Raw genomic sequence first — 21,345 nt, 5'->3', positions numbered from 1 at the left:
TACAAAACATAGAGATGCCATAATAAACCCCTATGCACCCATCACCCAGCTTCTTATGTTTTTTTGAGAGAGTTCAGACTGCAGTGGCTTTCCTCTTGGTCCTCTGTTTTTCCATGTCTTTTGTTTTATTTTCTTTTCCTTTTTAAAAAGCCCACTAAAGCTGGAATGACACATGGGAGAAAGAAGTGAGATGTAGGAAAGCGGTATGACTAGGTGTGTTTTCCCCTCCTCCTCCATTTAATCGATGGCAGTTTCTGTGCTGATACCCCTTTGGAAGATGTTTACCTCTTAATGGAGGGAAACTCTGAAAAACCTTGCATCTAGTGTTGGGGAATTCACTCACTCAGTGTCTGTGGGCAAGTGCTGTTTCGAGCATGAGGATACAGCCATGAAAGAGAAGATGAAAACCCCTGCCCTGTGGGGTTTTTGTACTCTACTATGGGGACTGGACTGGGTGGAAAGAGAGATGACAATAATGATATAAAATATATGGCAGTTTGATAGGTGTGATGGGAAAAACAAGACAGGGAAAGTGGGACAGGGCATGCTGGGGGGTAGAGGTTGAGGGTTACCGATTTAGTTAGGTTGGTGGGGAAGGCTCACCGGGGAGGAGACATTAAGCAAAGGCTTGAAGAGCTGAAGGAGGGAGGCCTTCCCGGCAGAGGGAGTGGCATGTGGAGAGACCCTAGTGTGAATGCTGGCTGTCTGAGGAGGCAGCGAGGCGAGGAGTACTTGGAGATGAATTTCGTGAGGTAAAGAGGGAGGGTGACTGTTGTGTAGGACTTTGTAGGCGATTTTAAGGAGATGGCTTTTATTAGAAGGTTTTGGGCTGAGGAGTTGTAAGAGCTAGCTTAATTTTTAAAAGCTTACTCAGGCTGTACTGTTGAGAATAAGCCACACGGGCAAGAACCAAGGCCAGGAGACAGCTCCTGGGCTTATACCAGGCACTGGCCACGGATACCGGAGATGTGTTATGATTTGAGATATATTTTTATGGTTCTGCCAATAGGATTTGCTGATGGTTTGGGTGTGGGCTGTGAGAAACAGAGAGCACTCAGAGGTTACTCGATTTTTGGAGAAGTTGGACAGATTCGAGTTGCCTTTAACTGATCTTAGAAAGACAGGAGTTGGAGAAGGTTTTAGATGAGAAGTCCGATCTTCCATAGTTTAAGTGAGAGACATCTTTTAGATGTCCTGGTTGAGTTGCTGAGTTGGCATTTGTTGTCTTTCTTTTACTGTTTTTTTAAAAAAATTCTTTTTATTGTTCTGATTGGGTGTTTTCTGCTACCTTGTCTTCTAAATCGCTGATTCGATTCTCTGCTTCATCTAATCTATTGATTCCTTCTAGTGTATTCTTCATTTCAGTTATTGTATTCTATATTTCTGACTAGTCTTTTTGTAGGGTTCTATGTCCTTCTTTATGCTTGCAATATCTTTGTTGAAGTTCTTACTAAATTCTTTAAGCGTTCCTATAATCAGTGTTTTAAACTCTGTTTCTGGTAGGTTGTTTTCCTCCATTTCATTTATTTCTATTTCTGGAGGTTTCTCCTGTTCTTTTATAATATTTGGGACACATTTCTTTGTTCCTCATTCTGGCTGCCACTCTGTGTTAGCTACTATGTGTCTCTCAGTCTTTGTCTTTTAGATGTCTGTTAGGTGTCTCTCAGTCTTTGCTGGGTGGCCTTAGGCAGTAAGTGTCCTGTGTGGTCCAGCGGTGCAGTCTCCCTGATCTCCTGTGCATGTGTTCCTGGAGTGTCCCATGTGTGTTGTGTGCGTTCTCTTGTTGTATTTGAGCCTTAATTGTTTTTGGCATGTCAGTGGGTAGGACTCACTCCCAGGCTGACTGACTGAGGATTGGCTATGCCCATAGTGTATGAGCTGCTGTGTGGGGGCTGACCCCTCAGAGGAAGATTTGCCGCCATGGGCTCTTGTGCCTGCTGAGACCCCCCTGCCACCCCGCCTTTGGGTGTGCCACTTGTGGGGCTAACCAGATAATGGTGTGATCTGAAGTCGGCCTCTGGGTGTGTTGTTTCTTATGCCTCTTGGGAGGGGTTCCCATGCAGGCCTATTTCAGCCTAGCCTGTGACTGGCCCGGGGCTACCTGGTAGGGGCTACAAAGCTATATGCAATTGGTTACATCTTATGTGGGACCTGGAGGTGAGTGGAGGTGGCCTTACAATGAACCAAGGCTGGCTGCCACCAGTATTGGGCCTGGGGCAGCTTAGCAAAAGGCCCCGGGTCCCTCTATGCCTGTTGTCACCTACTGTCTTCCCATAAGGCTCAGCCATTGAAGAGCCTCCTTAGGTGCATGGACTGGGCTGGTTGACCTGGTATTGACAGTGCCCCCAGCTGTGATGCTTGAGTTGGGTGGAGTGGGGTCCCAGGGAGTCATGGGGTGTGGCCAGTGGTTTTCACACAGTTAATGCAGTTTCAGTTCTTGTGCCAGTGTTGAGCCTGTGGCCACTCTGTAAAATGCCAGCCACACTCACCTTGGGCCCACCACCACTCACCTTGGGCCCACAGATCTCTGAGAACCGCCCAAGAGAGGCTGCAGCGTGAGCTGGGGCTGACTGCCCACCACTGAAAGTTTCGCAGGCTGCTGTGGGCTGTCCCCTGATGTACGAGCCTCTCACAGCTTTCAGGGTGGGGCTGGCTGCCCAGGAGCTGAGACTTCCCAGGGCGATGCCACACTAGCTGGGTGGGGTGGGGTCCAAGGTGGTGCATGCTGATTTTGCCAGACCAGCGTGGTCTCAGATTTGTCCCTGTGGGGGTTGGTTCGACACGGGAAAGATGGTGCCCTCCTGTAGCCTACATATGAGGCAGGCTCCATAGACTGATATTGGTGGCTGTCCCTCTAGCTGTCTCCCTGGAGCCACACAACGCAGTCTTTGCTCATATGTCTCTGGTACCTCTTGAGTTACCACCCCTCCACCTGAGCCCAGACAGTTTATATGTTTTGCTTTGAACCATCAAACAAAAAGAACTCAAAAGCCTATGACATTTACCTAGATTGACATTGACAGTTCCTTTTGCTCTTCTTTCACGCTTTGTTCCCATTTTTCCCTACGTGATCATATCTGTTCTGTTTGAAAAACATCTTTTAGCATTTTTTTTGAACAGTTTTGTTGGCAGTGAAGTCTCTGTTTTTCTTCACCTGAGAATGTCTTTTAGTTCACCTTCTGAAGAATATTTTTTGCTGGATATAAAATTCTGGTTTGATAGATCTTTTCCTTCAGCAACTTAAAAATGTTCTGTTTGCTTCTGGCCCCTATGATTTCTCATTAGAACTGGAGTAATTCTGACTCTTGTTCTTTGGGGTGATGTGTTGTTTTCTCTTTTTTTTTGAGAGTGTTTCTTTGTCTTTTGTTTTCAGCAGTTTGGTTATACTATGTTTGGGCCTGACCTTCTTTGGGCTTACTCATTTTTAGGTTCCCTGAACTTCTTGAATCGGTAGGTTTATACCTTTTACCAAATTTTGAAAGTTTCCAGCCATTTTTTTATTCAAATATTTTTTCAGCATGAGTTTTTTCTTCTTCTGGGACTCTCATGACATGGATGTTAGATATTTATTTATTATTCTACAGGTCTCTGAGGCTCTGTTTATTTTTTTAATCTCTCTTTTTACTCTGTTGTTCAGATTGCATATTTTACTGATCAGTTTTCAAGTTCACTGAACCTTCTCTAGCATCTCCTTTCTGTGATTGAGCCCATCCAGTGAATTATTTTTATTTCAGTTATACTCTGCAGTTATCAACTTTCTATTTGATTTTTGTGCATATCTTCTATTTCTTTGCTGAGACTTTCTATTCCATTTGTTTCAAGAGTTGAAGCATTTTTATAATAGCTGTTTTAAAGTATTTGTTGGATTATTCTAATATCAGTGTCATCTCAGTGTTGTTTTCTAGATTGCCTTTTCCTAGGAATTTCCTCATGTTTCACATGTTTGGTGGTTTTGGGTTATATGCTAGATATCTTGAATATTATGTTATGAGACTCTAGATCTTGTTTAAGTCTTGTGGAGAAGGTTGGTATTTTTGTTCAGCACACAGTCAGCCTGGTGAGGGTTAAGCCTCAATTCCAGCCCAGCTTCTGTGGGTGCTGGTTCCACTGTCAGTTGTGTTTTCAGCTTTTTTGCAGTGCTGCCTTGACCTGTGCCACATGTGTTCCATCTAGGGGCCAGTCTGGGACCTGGGCATTTGTCTCTGTTAGTTCAGTCCTTTGGTTTGCTGGTTAGTATGCAGAGCAGCTTGGGGTGGGTACAGGTGTCACAAACCACTTTCTGGGGCCACTTTCCTGGGTGCCTCCCCCTGTGGACTCTTAAGGGCTCACTGTCTGCTTCCCTGGGGTTCTCCTTTTCATTCTCAGACCAGAAAGTTGGGGTGCATTCTGCTGCCCACCTTCTTAACTGCTCCTGCATCTGGTTCACTGCTGTCCAGTGTTCTTTCTGAATCCGTCTGCTACTTTTTACCTCTCAGACTCTCCAAATAGCTGCTGCAAATATTCTGTCTGGGTTTGGGACCTGCGTTCACTGAGAGAGGGTGGTGTGTCCCTGCTCCAGCTCATCCAGAACTAGAACACCTAAATGATTTTTGAGATTAATTACAGATTTCTCCATGGTATTAATGTTGCTATATTATTGGAATCCTTTTTTGGTGAATCACCCATGTGCTTATCATGATTGTACTATTACTAGACTATCTAGTGTGTTTTGTATCAAATCACTTATTTCTATCATTTTAGTTGTACTTTTTTCCCCTGTACAGATGAGGTATTTACTCTGCTTCAGAACTTTGTCATGTCTACTACAGAGAGCATCTCTGAATTTATCCTCAGAAGACTTACTATGAATGAACTAAGTAGTGTAAGTATTCATCGGAGTAACTTTTCATTCTTTTCATCAATATCAGAGTGATTACTGACTGGCAGGCATTGTGTTAAATTGAAAAGAAAATTACTTTCTCAAGAAGCAGCCTTAGGAAGCAGAAACGATATAAGCTTTGGAGTCACCTAGTTCCAATTCCACCTGTGTAATAACTAGCTTTTCTGAGCCTTAGTTTCCTCATCTGCAAAATGGAGATCATACATCTTCTTAGGGTTTAGAGAGTTTCAGATGGTATAACATATTTGATGTACTTAGCATATAAATGTGTGTTTGGTTCCAGCATCCAGAGACTCTGGTTTGGCAGGTTTGAGATGGGACCAGGTATCACTACATACATATTTTTCAAGCTCCAGAAGTGATTCTGAAATGCAGCTAGGGTTGGGAACAAGAGGTCTGAGATAAGAGGATGCTCTGTGCATGTACTTCTTTGTCTCTACTCTCCACACAATCTGTTCTAGGTTTCTAGAAAAGAAATTAATAAGTTTTCCCCCTTTCTTCAAGAATATTTTGAAAATACCAATTCTTATAGAAATGGCTATTCTCATTTTTAATTTTTTTGGTTGAAATCCCTAGGGACACATGTTGAAGCAAATAGAATCATTAGATTGTCAATAAAATAAGGATATATAATTATTTTAACAACTTTTATTAGACTACCCAATTAAGTACATTTGTTCGATAGCTGGTAAGCAGATGTAAAAGTATAAAAAGACAAGTTTTGTACTGAGACACTTGAGATGGGAATACTTATGATGGGAAGGCAAGGAAATAGAAAGTATAACTCCTCTGGAGTGGGGAGTATTTATCTTTAGTCTTCTTCTTGTTAAACAATTGTTAACATTAGTTTTCCTACACCTACATTTCCAAGAAGGCATTTAATAAAGAAGTAACTTTTTTTGTTTGTTTTGTTCCAATATCACTTTATTATCATCAGTATTATTTTACCTTTGATTATGGAAATTTTCAGATGTACACAAAGGGAATTTAATGAACCTCCATGTATCCATTATGTAACAAAAGTGTTTTTGTTTGGAATTTGAAGCTAAAAATAGCTTTGAAAAGGGAAAGATTAATGTGATTTTATCATTTAGATACAAAGATTGTTAAAAGTACACTGAGTATATGGTAGTTTGAAATGATTTTGAAAAATTCACTCTTTAATAAGTTAGGTATTAGAGTTCCCGATTAAATACATTTGTGGGTAGCTTTAGGGTTTAATAAGAATCTCTTCTCCCACTCCCCCTCCCCTGAACGGTGTGACGGTCAGTGTTTACCAGCCAGCCCTTGGGGAAGAAAGCCCCGCCCCCGGTGCGCCTCAGCCTCCATGGCTGGTTTCATGCCGCCATCATGAGGTCACTGAGTCGGGGGGAGGTGATCCACCATCCTTGCAGTGCTGGTGGCTCCAGGGCACCGTGGCCTCAGTTTCCCTCACAGGAAATAGTGGCCATCAGACTGGAATCGCCCCAGTTTCAAACTGTCAATGTCAGTACATGTGCCCGCTCCTGAGTCACCCTCCCGGTCTTCCATTATAGGACAGTCAGGGGTCTGGGGTTGATCCCCCTCCGTTTTCTCAGGAACTTCACACCATTGATTATTCTCTCTCTGTCTTGTATTGTCAACCTCTCCTTTTCTCCTGAATTCTTTTCATGAGCTTTGAAACAACTTTCAGAGTCCCTCACTTTAAAAGAACCCTGAATTCCATGTTCCCTCAGTCTCCCCGCTCCTCCGTGAGCTGATCTGTGAGGACTCCTCCGCCCCATTCTTGCCTGGTTTCCACCTGTCAGGACACAGATGGCTCGCTCTCAAGCTGTCAGTGACTCCTTTGTCATAACCTAACGGATACTTTTCAGACCCCGGTGTTCTGGACTCCTTGGCCCCGCTGGACACTGCTCACCACCCGCCTTGAAACACTGCCCTCTGTAGCTGCTGTGACATTGTCCTCTCCTGGAGCCACCTGGCTTGCCATTACTCCTGCTTTTCCTCTGAATGTCTGTCCTCTACTCTGTAGCCTTGAAAGGAAGAGCTAAAAGCTTGTCCTGGCCCATTTCTCATTCTCTCCTCTGTCTTGGTGAGCTCATCTGCGTCCCCAGATTCAGTTATGCAAGGGCCCCCCCACCCCCCATCTCTGTCTCCACCCTGGACGCTCCTGAGCGTCACGCCCTTTCAGCCAGCTGCTCTGGACCACTTGAAGTTGAATTTCTCATGTCAGGTACTCACTCAAAACTGCCCCGTATCATTCCTATAGGAGCTTCTCAGGTTCCCCTTCCAGCCCATTTCTCAAGCCCAAACTTTAGGACCCCCCTCTGGCACCGTATCCCTCACTCTCAGCCCATGTTCAACCCTTCACCAGGTCCTGCAGTTGTCACCTTCTATCTGCGCTGTCCTGGTACTTGGCAAAGTGTCTGGCATGTAGCGGTTACTCAGTAAAAACGGATTAAATTAATGCAGTGTGTGCTGCCTGTGTGGCATAGAAGGCCCGAGGGTACAGTAATCGGTACAGTAATAATACTGAGGCCTGATAATAACCACTCGGTGCCAGTCCATTCAGCGTACTTCGTCTCACTTAATTCTTTCTAAACCCTGTGGTGGATAGATATTACCCTCCCTACTGTATGGATAAGGAGTCTCAGGCCTACAGAGCTTAGGGCATGTGTTGTAGGTCACAGCGGGTGAGTGGTAGCTTGGGGCGCATGCCGTAGGTCACAGCAGGTGAGTGGTAGCTTGGGGCGCGTGCCGTAGGTCACAGCGGGTGAGTGGTAGCTTGGGGCGCGTGCCATAGGTCACAGAGGGTAAGTGGTAGTTTGGGGCATGTGCCGTAGGTCACAGCGGGTGAATGGTAGAACCCGACTGAACCCAGCTGTGCCAGGGTCTGTGAGTCCAACAGACCCGTGTTTCATTCTCCCTCCTCCTCACGGGCTCTTAGATACTGGGTGAGTTGTTTAACCTCTCTGAAGCTTAGTTGACTCGTCATCTTAGGAAAGTGGGATAGTCACCTTCCTTAAGAGAACAGAGTATTATAACCTGCCTGAAACAGAGGAAGTGGTAATTGCTTTAAATGCTATTATTTGCAATGTGTTAGTCCTGGTGCAAGAATTGGGAGAACATAGTTTCTGCCCTCTGGGGTCTCCTAATCCAGGTGGGAGCAGAGTCATGTGGTCCGAACTGTACCTGCCGACGCAGTCACAGTGGACACACAGAGGTCCTTGCTCTGAACAGGGAGAGCGTGGACGACTTCTGGGAAATGACTTTTCCTCTCATCAATGTCTTGTTTCAGTACATTAAAAAAACCGAATTTATTTCCTGCCTGAACTCCTGTAGTTCTGTGAAAATCACAGACCCTGCTTCTTGAGTGTCTTGTTATCTGTCTTTAGGTTGCAGACCTGGATCGTTGCCATTTATACCTGAGCGTCTTAGCTGAGCTTACTCGTCTCCACCTGAAAGTGGGGTGGAAGAGTGGTAACCCCATCTGGAGAGTTCTTTCTCCTTTGAAAAACACGTCCATTCAGCATCTTCAAGACGCGGATGATGGACAGGTAACCCTCTGTGCTTCGGGGCTTGTAGTTATGTTGACTAAGGCACATGGGGGACACTTTTGATGATTACATGGTATTTGATATCACACGCATCTGCTGAAATCTAACGTTTAAAATAGTGTCCTTTGTTCATGTATTTGATGACGGTTGAGACTCCTGTTGTTAGGTGTCTAACATAGTGTGGCAACTTTAGCCTTAAAGGCACTTAGCACACACAGTGGACTTGCCCTAGGCCTCTTGCTCATGCCAGGAAGTGGTGCGTCTGAATTCATCAGCCTGGCATCCAGAGCCCTCCAGGCCTGGCTTGCGTCCCCGTTTTCTAACTTAGTCATCCACTGCCTTTCCTGTGTGCTGCTGTCAGTCTCGGCCAGCACGTCGAGTTTCACCGGTCCCACGCACATGTCATAGCCATCCCCATCTTGGCTTTCATCATGCCTGGTCTTCCACGGAGAATGCCCTCCCTCCAATATACACTTGTCAATATCCGGTCTGTCCTCTACGGCCCAACTCAAGCCACATTTTCTTGGAGGCCTTCTTGGATCAGTGTCTCATTCTTTCCTTCATTTCCCTACTGCTCTTTATGCCTCCATTATAGTGTTTATTTCCATCTACATGTTTTTGGAGTGATTTATGTATATGTCTTCTCCACTAGATTTCAGTACCTAGAGGCATTTCTTACATGACATAATAAGGCATTGTGGTTATGAGCACAGGCTTTGGAGTTTGGACTTCCTGGGTGTGAATCAGGGCTTTCTCCTTGCTAGCTGTGTGACCTTGGGGAAATTATTTAACCTCTCTGTGCCTCATATACTGCACCTGCAAAATGAAAGTTATAGGGCTGATGTGAGACTTAAAGGAAGCTCATGTTAGAATAGTGCCTGGTATAAGAAAGTCCTCCATAAATGTTAGCTGTTTTCATTTACCACATGGTAAGTGTCTCAAAGTTGAGATGAATCATAGTTTATTTTAGTCTGGGCTGCTAATTAAAACAGTGAAGTTACTTGATTGTTTTAATAACCTAATTTTTAATGTAGTTTTCAATAACTGTCCTAAAAAGTGACAAAGAGGACTGATTAATAATTCAGCGTCCTGCCTAGTACAAATTAGTCTATTAGTGATATGAAAGGACATTGTGCGTTTTGAATGTAGGCCAAAATCATGAACTACACCACAGTAATTCTTAGACTAGCTTGCTTTCTTTACTCGTTCGCTGAGTTACATGAAGGTTAACAGGGAGCATACTGGCTCAAAAGTAACACTCAGTTTTATTTTGTATGTCAGCAGTGTTGCTATGTCAAATTTACTTGTAGAGAAACTTATTTTTGGTGTGAGGGAAGGTATGGCATCAGAAGTAGAAGGCACCTTTCTGGTGGAAATGTCACTGGCTGGCAGGAACTGGGAGACCAGAGTCTGTTTGGTGCAGCTGTTCTGTGTGTCTGAGTTCCTGCCTGTACCCCCGGCTTCTGGGTCGGAGATGGTGACTTTCTAAGTACGAAGCCAGGCTGTCTTGGTTTCCTCCTTTGTGCTCCTACGAGTAGCGTTCCAAGTGTTTTCCATGAAATACCCCATTGTTGCATCTTCACAGTAACCCTGTGAGGTAGAGTCTGTGACTGCCCCATTTTACAGACGCCAACACTAAAGTGCAGTGTGTCCGCAGTCACACTGGTCCTGAGTGCAGAGCAGGATTCGGACCAAGGCCATGTAGTTCCTGAGTCCGGCTCTCGAGGGCAGTGCTGTGTCACCTTGAAAAGCAGCATATGGCTGATTGAAGGCGTTACTATTGTATGTACTGGGAGTTCTTTTAAAAAAACACACTTCAGCCAAACAGTTCAAGTAAGACTCACCCATAGGGATGTTGGATCCAAACATATATTTGATGAGGAAGAGGCTGAGAATTCACAGGCAGGTCTGGGTGTGTCTGTAGCTAGTCTGTTGTGTCCTACTCTCAGGAACCCACCTGCCAAATGAAGACATCAAATTGTCGTCTTGGTCTGCACCGCCAGATTTTTATTTTAAATTTGTTGGCCGCTGGTCTGTGGAGCAGTGTAAAACCTAGTGGCGTGCTCCGGGTTTCCTTTTGTGTCCTCTGAGTTCAGGAGCAGGAAGAGAGAGGAGGGCACGAGATTTCCATAGCCGGGCAGCTCGGGTCCTGCCTGGCTGGGACTGGCTCAGGGTAAAGGAAAGATTTCCGTGTTTCCTCCTCAGGAGCCCACACTCGAGAAGCAGATTCAGAGAGTGGTCAGTATGGCTGCCTTGGCCACGGTGTGTGAGGCAACTGACCAGAAGCCAGAACTCCAGCTGGACTCTCTGGATGCTGGTCCCATGGAAAGGTTCCTCGCGTCCCTTCAGCTCAATCAGACGCTGCTGAAGCCCCACCCAGAGGAGCAGAGGTGTGTTCGCCCCTGGAGTGCAGTGTGGCCATGAAAGGCGCCTTGACTGCTGCTGATGAAAAATCTATTTGTTTCAGTCACTGAGGTTGTGACTGTGCAACACTGCAGACAGGGCTTTGGAAATTTGGAGATGAGGCCCCGTTCAGGATGATCATGTGTGATCGCATTCACCTTTCTTACTGGAAACCCATGAACTTCCCTGCAGTTAGCTTTCAGTGAATCATTTAAAGTGAGTGAAAATGCCTACTCTTAGGTTACTTAGAAAATCAAAGCTCATGTGGTTTCCTTGTTTTTTGGTAGATTAATAACAGGATAATTAATAACAACTGTTCACTTTCTCCCCATGTAAGAATAGTTAGTGTACTGCATGCAAAGGAAATTGAGGGATGGGGCAGTGACTTCGTTTTTGTTTCAGTTTTTTAGAAGAATCATCATCTTCCCAAGGATGGGGGAAAATAGTGGCACAGTACATTCATGACCAGTGGGTTTGCCTCTCTTTCCTGCTGAAAAAGTATCATGCCCTTATCCCAGCCTCAGAGGGTGAGCTCTTGGAGCCCATTCTACCTGCTGTTCAAATGCCAGGAAGGACCTTGCAGTCTGCACTAGATGCCCTCACGATTCTTCCTTCCGATCAAGTTTCACCTGTGTTCTGCTGCATGAAAATTTTAGTTCCCAAGGTACGATAAGAATAACTGTATGAATGGAAATCAGTTTCTGAAATTAAGTGGTAATTATGCATTTCTTTCTCTTTTTTTATTTTTTATTCTACCAGCTTCTGGCCTCCTCTGAATCACTCTGCATAGAGGCTTTTGACATGGCTTGGAAAATTATATCTTCTTTGAGCAACACTCAGTTGATATTCTGGTCTAATTTAAAAGCTTTTGTTCAATTTGTTTTTGATACCAAAGTTCTCACCATTGCCGCAAAAATCAAAGGCCAAGCATATTTCAAAATAAAAGAGGTAACTTTTTTTTTAACTGGGGTAAAAAACACATAAGATAAAACTTATCATCTTAACTGTTCTTAAGTTTACACTTGAGTGGCATTAAATGCATTTGCGTTGTTGGGACTCATCTCCAGAGCTTTTCTATCTTGTGGAACTGAAAGACTACCTCGTTAACATCTCCCCTTTCTCCCTCCCCTAGCCCCTGGCCACCATTCTGCTTTCTGTTTCTATGAATTTGACTGTTTTAGATGAAAGAGGTCTTCTTTAATTTGTGTGATCTGTATGTAACACATGAGGAAGAAGAGAATTATGTTTGTAACTACATATTAGATTTGTTATTTATTCATTCAGTCAATAAATATTTTGAACCTTCTTCAACGTCATGAGTAAGAGCAAGAAAATCTTAGATGTTAAAGAGAAGATGTCAGCTGAAGCCGATGAGCCACATCTGCCTCACAAACATATTTTATTTGGTTCATATAATGTTTAAAATTCTGAATGAGTTGCCAGCTTTTAAGAATTGGGAAATTTGCATGAAAATCTTGGAAAGTTGGATGATCGGGCAACACTGGCCATTCCTCCATGACAGTAGTCATCTGGCCGTCTGGATGGGGTCTGCCTTTTCCTCCTCTCAGTCCACACCATTCCTGATGTCTTCTGGATGCGAAAGACAAATGTCAGGCGCCATCTGTCATTGCATTTGTGCCGTTGATTTTCTTGTATGAGAACTACTTCTCTGAACATAACCTAATCGCAAGGTCCTTCTGGTTTCTTGGAGGCGCTTGTGTTTATGAACACAGATGCATAGTAGGGAACACAACATGGTGGAATGACACTAAGCCTAGGAATTCATGCATACATTTATCTAAAGGGGAAAATGGAAGTACGACCCTTTATGACCCTGCTGTTCCCGCTGCCTCTCTGCGTCCTTTCCTGCCACCCAGTACACTCCACTTAGAGACCAGGGTCTGCTGCTTCAGGGAAAGGGAGGCCACTGGCAAAAACAAACAAACAAACAAACAAACAAAAAAAGCAAATAAAATGAAAGTGTAAAAGGTGAGGTATTTTTTTTATCCCTTTCATTCTATTTGGGTAGTTAGGTAGTGGTTTCTCTTGGAAAGTTCTGGGTGAATATCACCGTTAGTAAAATTTATTATTATTGAATAATGAAAAATTTGCATTCTGTGATTGTTGATTGTCTTGCAATATTCTAAGGACACAGCATTTTTAACTTTTTGGACTGTATTCATGGTTATGTTGAAAGTATCAATTGAAGCCATTCACAGAACAGTTTTTAGTAACACCAACTTTTTTTGTGTGTGGAAAAACTAAACTGGTTAAAGGTTACAATGACCATTGTATTTCATTCCAGATTATGTACAAGATGATTGAAATGTCTGCTATAAAAACTGGCGTCTTCAATATGCTGATTAGTTATTGCTGCCAATCTTGGATGGTTCCTGCTTCAAGTGTGTCCCAAGCCTCTTTATCAAGTGCTAACAATTATAGTGAACTTGTGCTTGAAGCTTGTACATTTGGAACTGTGTTTAGACGTGATCAAAGGTAAAGATGCTTTTATTCCAACCTGTCCTGACTTACATTAAGTACCTACGTGGGTAGAACTGTTTTTATTTTGAGGCTTTCAATTAGAAGAATTTAAAGCACTAGTTAACTTTAAATTTGGGGCTTCAATTTTTTTTCTGTCTAAAACCTGCTGTTCTTTGTCAAATGTTTTTTGTGGAAAGACTCATTCAGGACGTACAGACCTTCATAGAAAATCTAGGACACGATTGTGCGGCAAACGTTGTTATTGAAAAGTAAGTATGGGGATTTTTTATGTCTTGACATAAATAGAATATTCAAAATTTAACATATAAGAGACATTCTGTATTTGTTAAATTTAATAAATGTTTACTAGTGATATCTAAGATACTGAATGAACCTTCAAAAGTATGTTAGAAATTATATTCCCTTGCTAATATATTGTCTTCAGATCTGTCTTTACTAAAATTTGATAAACTTAAAAAATATATAGGCTGGAGTCCAACATAAATAAGGAAATGATTATGGGGAATGTAAAACCCCTACCTTTCTTCTTTTTGGGGTGGAGGGATGATCATCATGCACATTTTATTCTTTTTTTGGCTAAAAATTACCATTTAACAAGCCAGTGTGCTCACACAAAAATAAAATCACTCTTGGAATAGGCCCTAAAGTTTTGATTTCTAGGATAAGACTATTCTTATCTAATCTCTGAAGTAGTGTTTTTTGAAGCTTATCAAATAGCTTTTAAAAAGTTTTACTTTTTTTGACATTGTTTTCAAAAATCCGTGTGTATAGGTGTTTATAAAGAAGATGAATAGTGTTGTATTATTCATTTAGATTTTAGAGTTTAGGACAACAAATGAAACTTGTACAGTTATCGCATGGTGTTTACTATTCTAAGTGCCATAGGTATGCTTTATCTGCCACTCTTCATTAAATATATACATTTTTCATTGTTAATTGTATTAATTTTTTTATTCTCAACTGGTTCAGGGCAGCAACAAAAGTAAAATTTTTTAGTTTACGGTTTCAAAATAACTTTGATTTCTACTAGATAAATGTTTTAAATTAAAATGGATTTTATGTACATTATAACAGTTATAATGAAATTTGGAAATATTTATTAACAATTCTTTTACTTTAGCTTTCCACATTTGGGTACTGAGAATGCTGGACTGCTCAGAGCACATAGTGCTTCCTGAGTTTGTCCTTCACGGGGAGAACGTGCACGCTTAGAAAAAAACGTGCGCTCCTATTGGATGCGTAGCCTGGGCCTCAGAGGATGGAGCTGTCCATGGTTCTCTTTCAGGAATAGCTTCCTTCAGTGGCTGTGGTCTGTTTTGTCCACAGATAAGACACTGTTGACCCAGGATCAGCTGCGTGTGTGTAGTTTTTCCAGAAGTCTGGGTGAATTTGTGCTCATCCAGACTTCCTCTACCTGCTCTCCTGTTGACATATTCGTTATCTTCTATCCATCCTGAATTAAAAGGCATTGTCACTAACTATGTTGCTACTTCATTTGAGAAAACTTTGCAAGGTTTTGATATTTGTTATATTTTGAAACTAATATTTGAAGTATTTTTTGTTTTGAAAATGTATTAACATAGTCTATCATTTTATATTTTTTAGTACTAAAAGAGAGGACCACTATGTTAGAATTTGTGCTGTCAAATTCCTGTGTTTGTTAGATGGCTCAAATGTGTCTCATAAGTTGTTTATGGAAGATCTTGCAATCAAGCTATTAGATAAAGTAAATATGCTTTATTTTACTTCAAAGTATCTTCGTTTTTGTCATAAGTCAAAATCCAACGTTTGCTCTTTATGTTGACAGAATATGCATTTCTAAATATTTTTTATCAAGAAAAATCATGAGGTTTATGTTCTGTGTTTTTAGCTAAGTCTTGGTGAGTAATTGTCCAACTCAGGTTTGGTTTTAGAGAACAGCAGTGTTTTCCCTGTGCTAAACTTTACTCTGTATTTTCGAGTACCAGTCAAAACCAGTTATGTTTACAGTGATGTATCCACACATTGTTTTATGTTAGAATAAAAAGGTAAAAGTTTATGAAGTGGCATACTTGTAATGCGTAGGATTGATTTTTTGAGTCTGCAAAATCATTTATAAATGAACATCACACTGTCTGAACAATGGGTTTAATAAATCTGGGGAGAAGAGAGAAAGGGGTAAAATCAAATACAGTAAAACCTTGGATTGCGAGTAACTTGGTTTGCGAGTGTTCCATAAGATGAACAACCATTTCTAATACATTTTAATGTGGAAATGAGCGATGTCTTGTAGTACAAGTAGTTTGTTTCCAGAACGAATTATGCTCACAAACCAAGGTATTACTGTGTAATGCTCACTTCTGAATTGGAAGCCAAGACAGACATAGAGCTTGGTCTGTTTCCTAACCTCTGCTTTGGATGCTGAGATGTAACTGAGGACTGTAGAACCCACTTAAGTCACCTGTATTGAAATGCAGTGTTCATCATACATCTGTCAGCTTTATTCTATAAAGCCATTTTTTACGTAAAAATTACCTCCTTTGCACTGCTGGCGTCAGGGGAGTCTCAGAGGAAATAGTGTTTTACCGGCTTCCTGAAAGATGAGTAGAATTTAAAGTATCAGGATACTCCATCAGACAGAACACAAATACGTACTATAGTGTATACCGATCAATGACTGCTTATGAGGAAGGCTGAGTGCTGCCATTTTCTTGTCTGGCAATGGTATTGCACGGTCCATGTCCTGTGGCGCTCCTGTCTTAGTGGGGTTTATATCAAATTGCAGGTACCATTATTCCAAACTTACACAAAGCAACATAAAATGAGTTGGTGCCTTGAAATATATGTCAAATATCTCCATCTCTTCTCACCCCTATGACCCCATGTTTTCCTCTTAACTGACCAAAAAGAATGGAAGTATTTTTCAAAAGACTTTGTACTGAATACAGTTTTCTGGTTCCTTTTATAATTTTAAAAGCAGATAAATTGATAAACAAAAGCAATTAAACACATTGTTTTGAAAGGAAACTAAAAAAAAAAAGGTCTTTTAGAGGTGAAGAGACTCCTGTGTGCCCAGTCTTAAACTGTCTTAAGTTTGAAATTTTCAGTGATTTTGTTTCCATTAATCACAAATTTGGTACATAATTTAATACTGATCCTCCCTGCCCTACCCAGGATGAAGTGGTGTCCAAGTCTAGAACTCGATACTATGTGAATTCTCAGCAACACAGAGTGAAAAACCGCATATGGCAGATTCTGCTCGTACTTTTCCCCAGTTTTGATCAGGTAAAATATTATATAAGTACCTTTAAGTGTAATGTTTTCATGTGAATAAACTGTTTAGTGGAAACTGTCATGTGCTATTTTAAAATTGAGAAAGCAATCTGTTTAAAATTTATACTTAAAATTTTTAACAGAAAGAATACTAAGGCAATTAGGTATTAAAGAAAATCAATCAGAAACTGGTTTACATGGCCCCATTGAATATTTTTTCTTTCAGTATTTTAATGTAATATTTTAACTGTGTAAATCTCATTCTGTCCGATTAGAAAATGTAAAATGTTAATACCTAATTTTCCACAGCTAAGTTATTTTGGAGTGTACTGTTTGTCTGTGTACTCTAGAAACCCTGACTTGCATCATTGAGGATGGGATCATCACTTCCCTTGCTTGGCTTTCTTGCCCTTAATGTTATGCATAGTGTGACCATATAAACCAGCCAAGCAAAGGCCGAGATATCGCTCTTACAACAGCCTCTACACAGTTCCTTTTTTCTCCGATGAGGCGGACACTGGCGAGGGGACTCTGATTTCTCTAAGCATCTGTGCTTAATACTCCTATTAAGAACATAGATCATCATTATTATGAGAAAGTGATGGTATGTCTCACACAATTTTTAAAAGCATAGTTGAATGCAAAACAGTTTTCTCAAAGGTGAGTTTTCTACTGTCCTCCCCACCCTCCTTGAAATGTTTGAGAGAATTTTTAAAACATGAACTCTTTTTTAACTACAATTGTAAGAAGTCTTATATCTGTGAAAGATAAACATTTCAGTAACTGTAAGTGTACGACTATATTCAAATAAATTGTTTGAATGAATGTAAGAGGAAATAGCTAAAAGAGTTCCTTCTGGGAAGCAGTGATGGTGGGTATGTAGTGGGGGCTGCTGATTTTCATCATAAGCCTTTTAGTATTAGTTGATCTTTAAAATACTGTATATATTATACTTCATTAAACATAACAATGCATTTTAAAATAAACATTTTAGAAATATTTTACTGGGTTAGTGAGAGCATTTTTTTTTTCTTGGAATGGAAAGCCCCCCCCCCCCATAGACAGAGGGATAATATTGGAGTAGGGGGAGGGTGATCAGAGCAGGCGAGGCCTGTAAGGAAGAAGAAAACCATTGTATCTCTTGTAGAGATGTCACTGCTAAGAATTCTGAATTGTTATATCTTATGTTTTCATTTAATCTTCATAACAGTCTTTCATGGCATTTTACACGAGGCACTCCTGTGGTTCAGAGAAGCGGGTGACCTCTGTAGGTAACACAGCTAGTGAAGGGTGGAGGTGGAATTCAAAACCAAGTCTAACTTAAATTCATGCTCCTAAATTCTTGGGGGCTGCAAATGAGCTTTTCTGCTCCTCTTCTACCAAATAGAAATTATTCTTTTAGGATAAATTCTTCTTTAAAATAAATATACATAATAAATATTTTTTATGTGCTTATATAAGTAGACATTGTTTTTCAGCTGCTATTAGATATGTTCAGTTACCCAGATAGAAGTGTGGTTTTGAAGAGAAGGGTGGGGCGTGGGAGGAGGATTTTGGAGTTCACGGCCTTGGCCAAAGGACTGGGCGGCTGGATGGGCAGAAAGGCGAGGAGTCAGTCCGAGCAGAAGGCAGGAGGCCCCAGGCCCTGCTCCTGGGCTCTGTCTGCCTCTTGCTGACTTCGGCAGCCTTGTTCCAAGTTTTCAATCCAGGGTATCCTGGCACATCTTGATCTGAATCTGATTTCTTCCACTTCATAGATAAGTGACTTTGGGATAGTTATTTAACTTCTCTGAATCTTTTCCTTTCCCTGTAAAAATACAGACCATAATAACCTTCCTCACAGAATTGATGTCCAAATGAAATGTGAAGTAAAAATACCTCATCATTATATTTCAATCAACAGTTTTTAGGGTTGTTGCTCAGAGAGTTGTAGATTCAATAATTCCTTACAATCAAACTTTAAGTTGATTTTTTTAACAGTGATTAATTTTAAAAAAATTAAATCTAATAGCCATATTCAAAGTTGCAAAGAGACTTGATCTTAAATGTTTCCACCACAAAAAAGAAATGATAATTATGTGACGTGACAGTGGTGTTAGCTAATGCTACAGTGGTAATCGTACTGTGATATATAAATGCATCAACATGTTGTACCCCTTAAACTTACACAGTGTTGTATGTCAATTATATCTCAAAATAAATTTTAAAAATTAATAACCATAACAACAGTTTAATTTGTGAACTTTTTCTTTGCAGAATTTCTTGAATAGAATTATTGACAAGATTTTCCAGGCTGGTTTCATCAATAATCAAGCATCCATAAAATATTATATAGAATGGATTATTATATTGATTCTTCATAAATTCCCTCAATTTCTTCCGAAGTTCTGGGATTGTTTTTCTTATGTAAGTAAAAGAGATTTTTCATATTTTTTTAATTAAGAAAAGATTTGGGCTATGCTGGGAGATGTGTTTCACTTTAGTAGTTTTTTGATTATCAGTTACCCTGTCCCCAGTATATTGACAGCCAAAGTGGTTTTAGGAGACAGAAATCTCAGGGCTTCCCTTGACTATCATCGTTTTTATTTGAGAGCTCTTCTATTCCAAGAAATGAAAATAGAAAAGGCTTTTGTTATTAAGTAAGGGGGAATAAATGCCTTCTGCAGTCTTAATTACCAAGCAATGTCTTTCGTTTGATCTTAGAAATAAGAATGATGAAGATTTAAGTGCACTCCTTACATTTTAAAGAACTTTTTAGCAGAGAAATTTCAAACATAACCAAAGTAGAGATTAGAAGAACACCCCTATCACCCAGCTAAAAGCAAATGTTAGTTCATCCTCATTCTTATTTCATCTGTGCTCTTATCCACCCCCGCCTCCTCAACATTTTATGTATCTTGAAATCATTTTTAAGGAGTTGATATTAAGATTAGTGATATAGAGTTTAAAACTGCAGGCTTCCTGAAAAATAATGAATTGTTTCTAAACACCAGCTCTGTTGGTTCCCAAGCTTACCCTTCCGTTTCCTAATAAATGACTTGCCTTCTACTTTGTGTGGAAACGGAGACGCCTTCCTCCAAGTATCTCTTTTTCTGTTTCTTCCGTCCTATTTCAGTGGAAAAAATGGTGGTTCTCTTTTTCACGTTTCTCCTTGTGTTGTTGTTTGTGTTTCCTTTTGGGACTTTACTCTGACTTCTTCCCTTGTAATCTGTTGACTTTTCCTCCAATGGCCGCCGTACTAGTGTCTTGTCTTTGCTAAACTTCGAGAATGATTTATCTCCGTCTTCCTCTCTCGCTCTACTGACACCGCTGTGGTCCACGACATTTCCAGAAGTCACACACGGAGGATTTCAAACGCAGCTGCAGACAGCGTTCTTTGTCTCTATCGTCCTCCCCTACCCGGCATCCTTTCACCTTGGCAGTTGCTTTGTCCACACCGACTACACACTGCGCTGTACTCATTCGCTTTCTGTGATGCAGAGCACTTCTCTTTCATGTGTTTCCTTTCTCTCTCCCAACCCTTACACTTGGTTTATCTTCAGGTTCATTGTTTAGTCCCTTGTGCCTCTCTTTCTACACTTGCTGTGCTTTGTAGACCCCGACCCTGCTGGCTCACTGTTCTCCAGCCACCTTCTCACATTGTCACTGCAAACTTCATCCTGTGGGAAACTGAATTGATGACGACATCTTTCCCTAAAATTGGCTCCCTTCCTGTTGCCATTCATTGCCCCAGTCTCCTGGCTGGAACCGTGCTGTCACAATAGGCAGTGGCAAGGTCATCCTCAATCCCGGGATGCGCTTGCTTAAAACATCGTTCTCAGGATGAAGACCGAAAGCCTCCCGCGTGCCTGCAGTCTTCCGTGACCTTCCGTGTCCTCCCTCACCGGTGCCTTTGTCCACAGTTCCTACTTCCGCGCTTTCGTCATACTGACACACTCAGTTTTCTGTTGCTAGAACACTCTAAAACCCTGTGGTGTTAAACACTGTTTTTTATTTTTCACGATTCTGGGTTGACTTCCTGGCCCGGGCACTTCTGCTCTGTGTGGGTGTCTGCTGGGACTGGGACTTCCAGCTGGCTTCTTCACTCACATGTCTGCCACCCCAGCTGTAGTAATGGGAACGGCTGTGATGGCTCAGGGTCCAAAAATGAGCAACTGGGAGGACACGTCTTGAGGAGCATGTGCTTATCCAGCCTCTGGCTGCATCCTGCCTGCTAAATTTCGTTGACCAAAGCAGATGGCGTGACCACGCCTCCCACGTGGGAGGGGCCTGCGTTAGGGCGTGGTTCACTGCGGACCATCCCTGTGACTGGGACTGACTGGGACCACTCCGACCTTTTCTGATCTCTCACATGCATCACAGGTCCTTTTGCTCTCAGGCCACTAAACACACTGTGTTCCTTCTCTTTATCTACACAACTGCTTTTCTTCTTTCACCTCTCAGGTCATGTGTCATTTCTTAAAGGAAGTGACCTCCCGGAGTAGTATGGTTTTTGTAGCACACAAACTGCCCTAGTTCTAATTAGAATTTTAACTTATTGTCTGATGTGATTCTGGCTTTCCTCCCCACTAGATGCTAAGCTCCATGAGGGCAGGAACCGTACCTGCTTTTCTTTTCCCGTTTCTGGCACAGTGCCTGGCACACAAGAGACATTCAGTAACTGCTAGTTAAAGAAAGGAATTAATCGTCTGATTTGCCTTTGGAGCAGTGTCTGAACTGCAGTGTCTGTAGTCTCTCCCAGTCCGTCTGGCATCTGTCAGCCTCTTATCACAA

At 41.6% G+C, this 21,345-nt stretch overlaps 1 protein-coding gene across 1 annotated transcript in view; it reads left to right on the top strand.

Annotated features, from left to right (window-relative positions):
• TARBP1 (tRNA guanosine 2 -O-methyltransferase TARBP1) overlaps nt 1-21,345 on the top strand; it is an 82,600-nt gene that overhangs the window by 42,299 nt on the left and 18,956 nt on the right. Inside the window, exons 10-19 of the mRNA XM_019651797.1 lie at nt 4,764-4,861; nt 8,254-8,415; nt 10,621-10,805; nt 11,221-11,482; nt 11,578-11,766; nt 13,124-13,314; nt 13,497-13,568; nt 14,926-15,046; nt 16,474-16,584; nt 18,829-18,982. Of these exons, the coding sequence (XP_019507342.1) occupies nt 4,764-4,861; nt 8,254-8,415; nt 10,621-10,805; nt 11,221-11,482; nt 11,578-11,766; nt 13,124-13,314; nt 13,497-13,568; nt 14,926-15,046; nt 16,474-16,584; nt 18,829-18,982 (1,545 nt within the window). The remainder of the gene's footprint in view (nt 1-4,763; nt 4,862-8,253; nt 8,416-10,620; nt 10,806-11,220; nt 11,483-11,577; nt 11,767-13,123; nt 13,315-13,496; nt 13,569-14,925; nt 15,047-16,473; nt 16,585-18,828; nt 18,983-21,345) is intronic.

This window comes from Hipposideros armiger, unplaced genomic scaffold (genome assembly GCF_001890085.2).
Source record: "Hipposideros armiger isolate ML-2016 unplaced genomic scaffold, ASM189008v1 scaffold_167, whole genome shotgun sequence".
Classification (NCBI taxonomy): Eukaryota; Metazoa; Chordata; class Mammalia; order Chiroptera; family Hipposideridae; genus Hipposideros; species Hipposideros armiger.
Note: the sequence above shows the minus strand (reverse complement) of the source record. Positions and strands in the feature narration are given on the sequence as shown.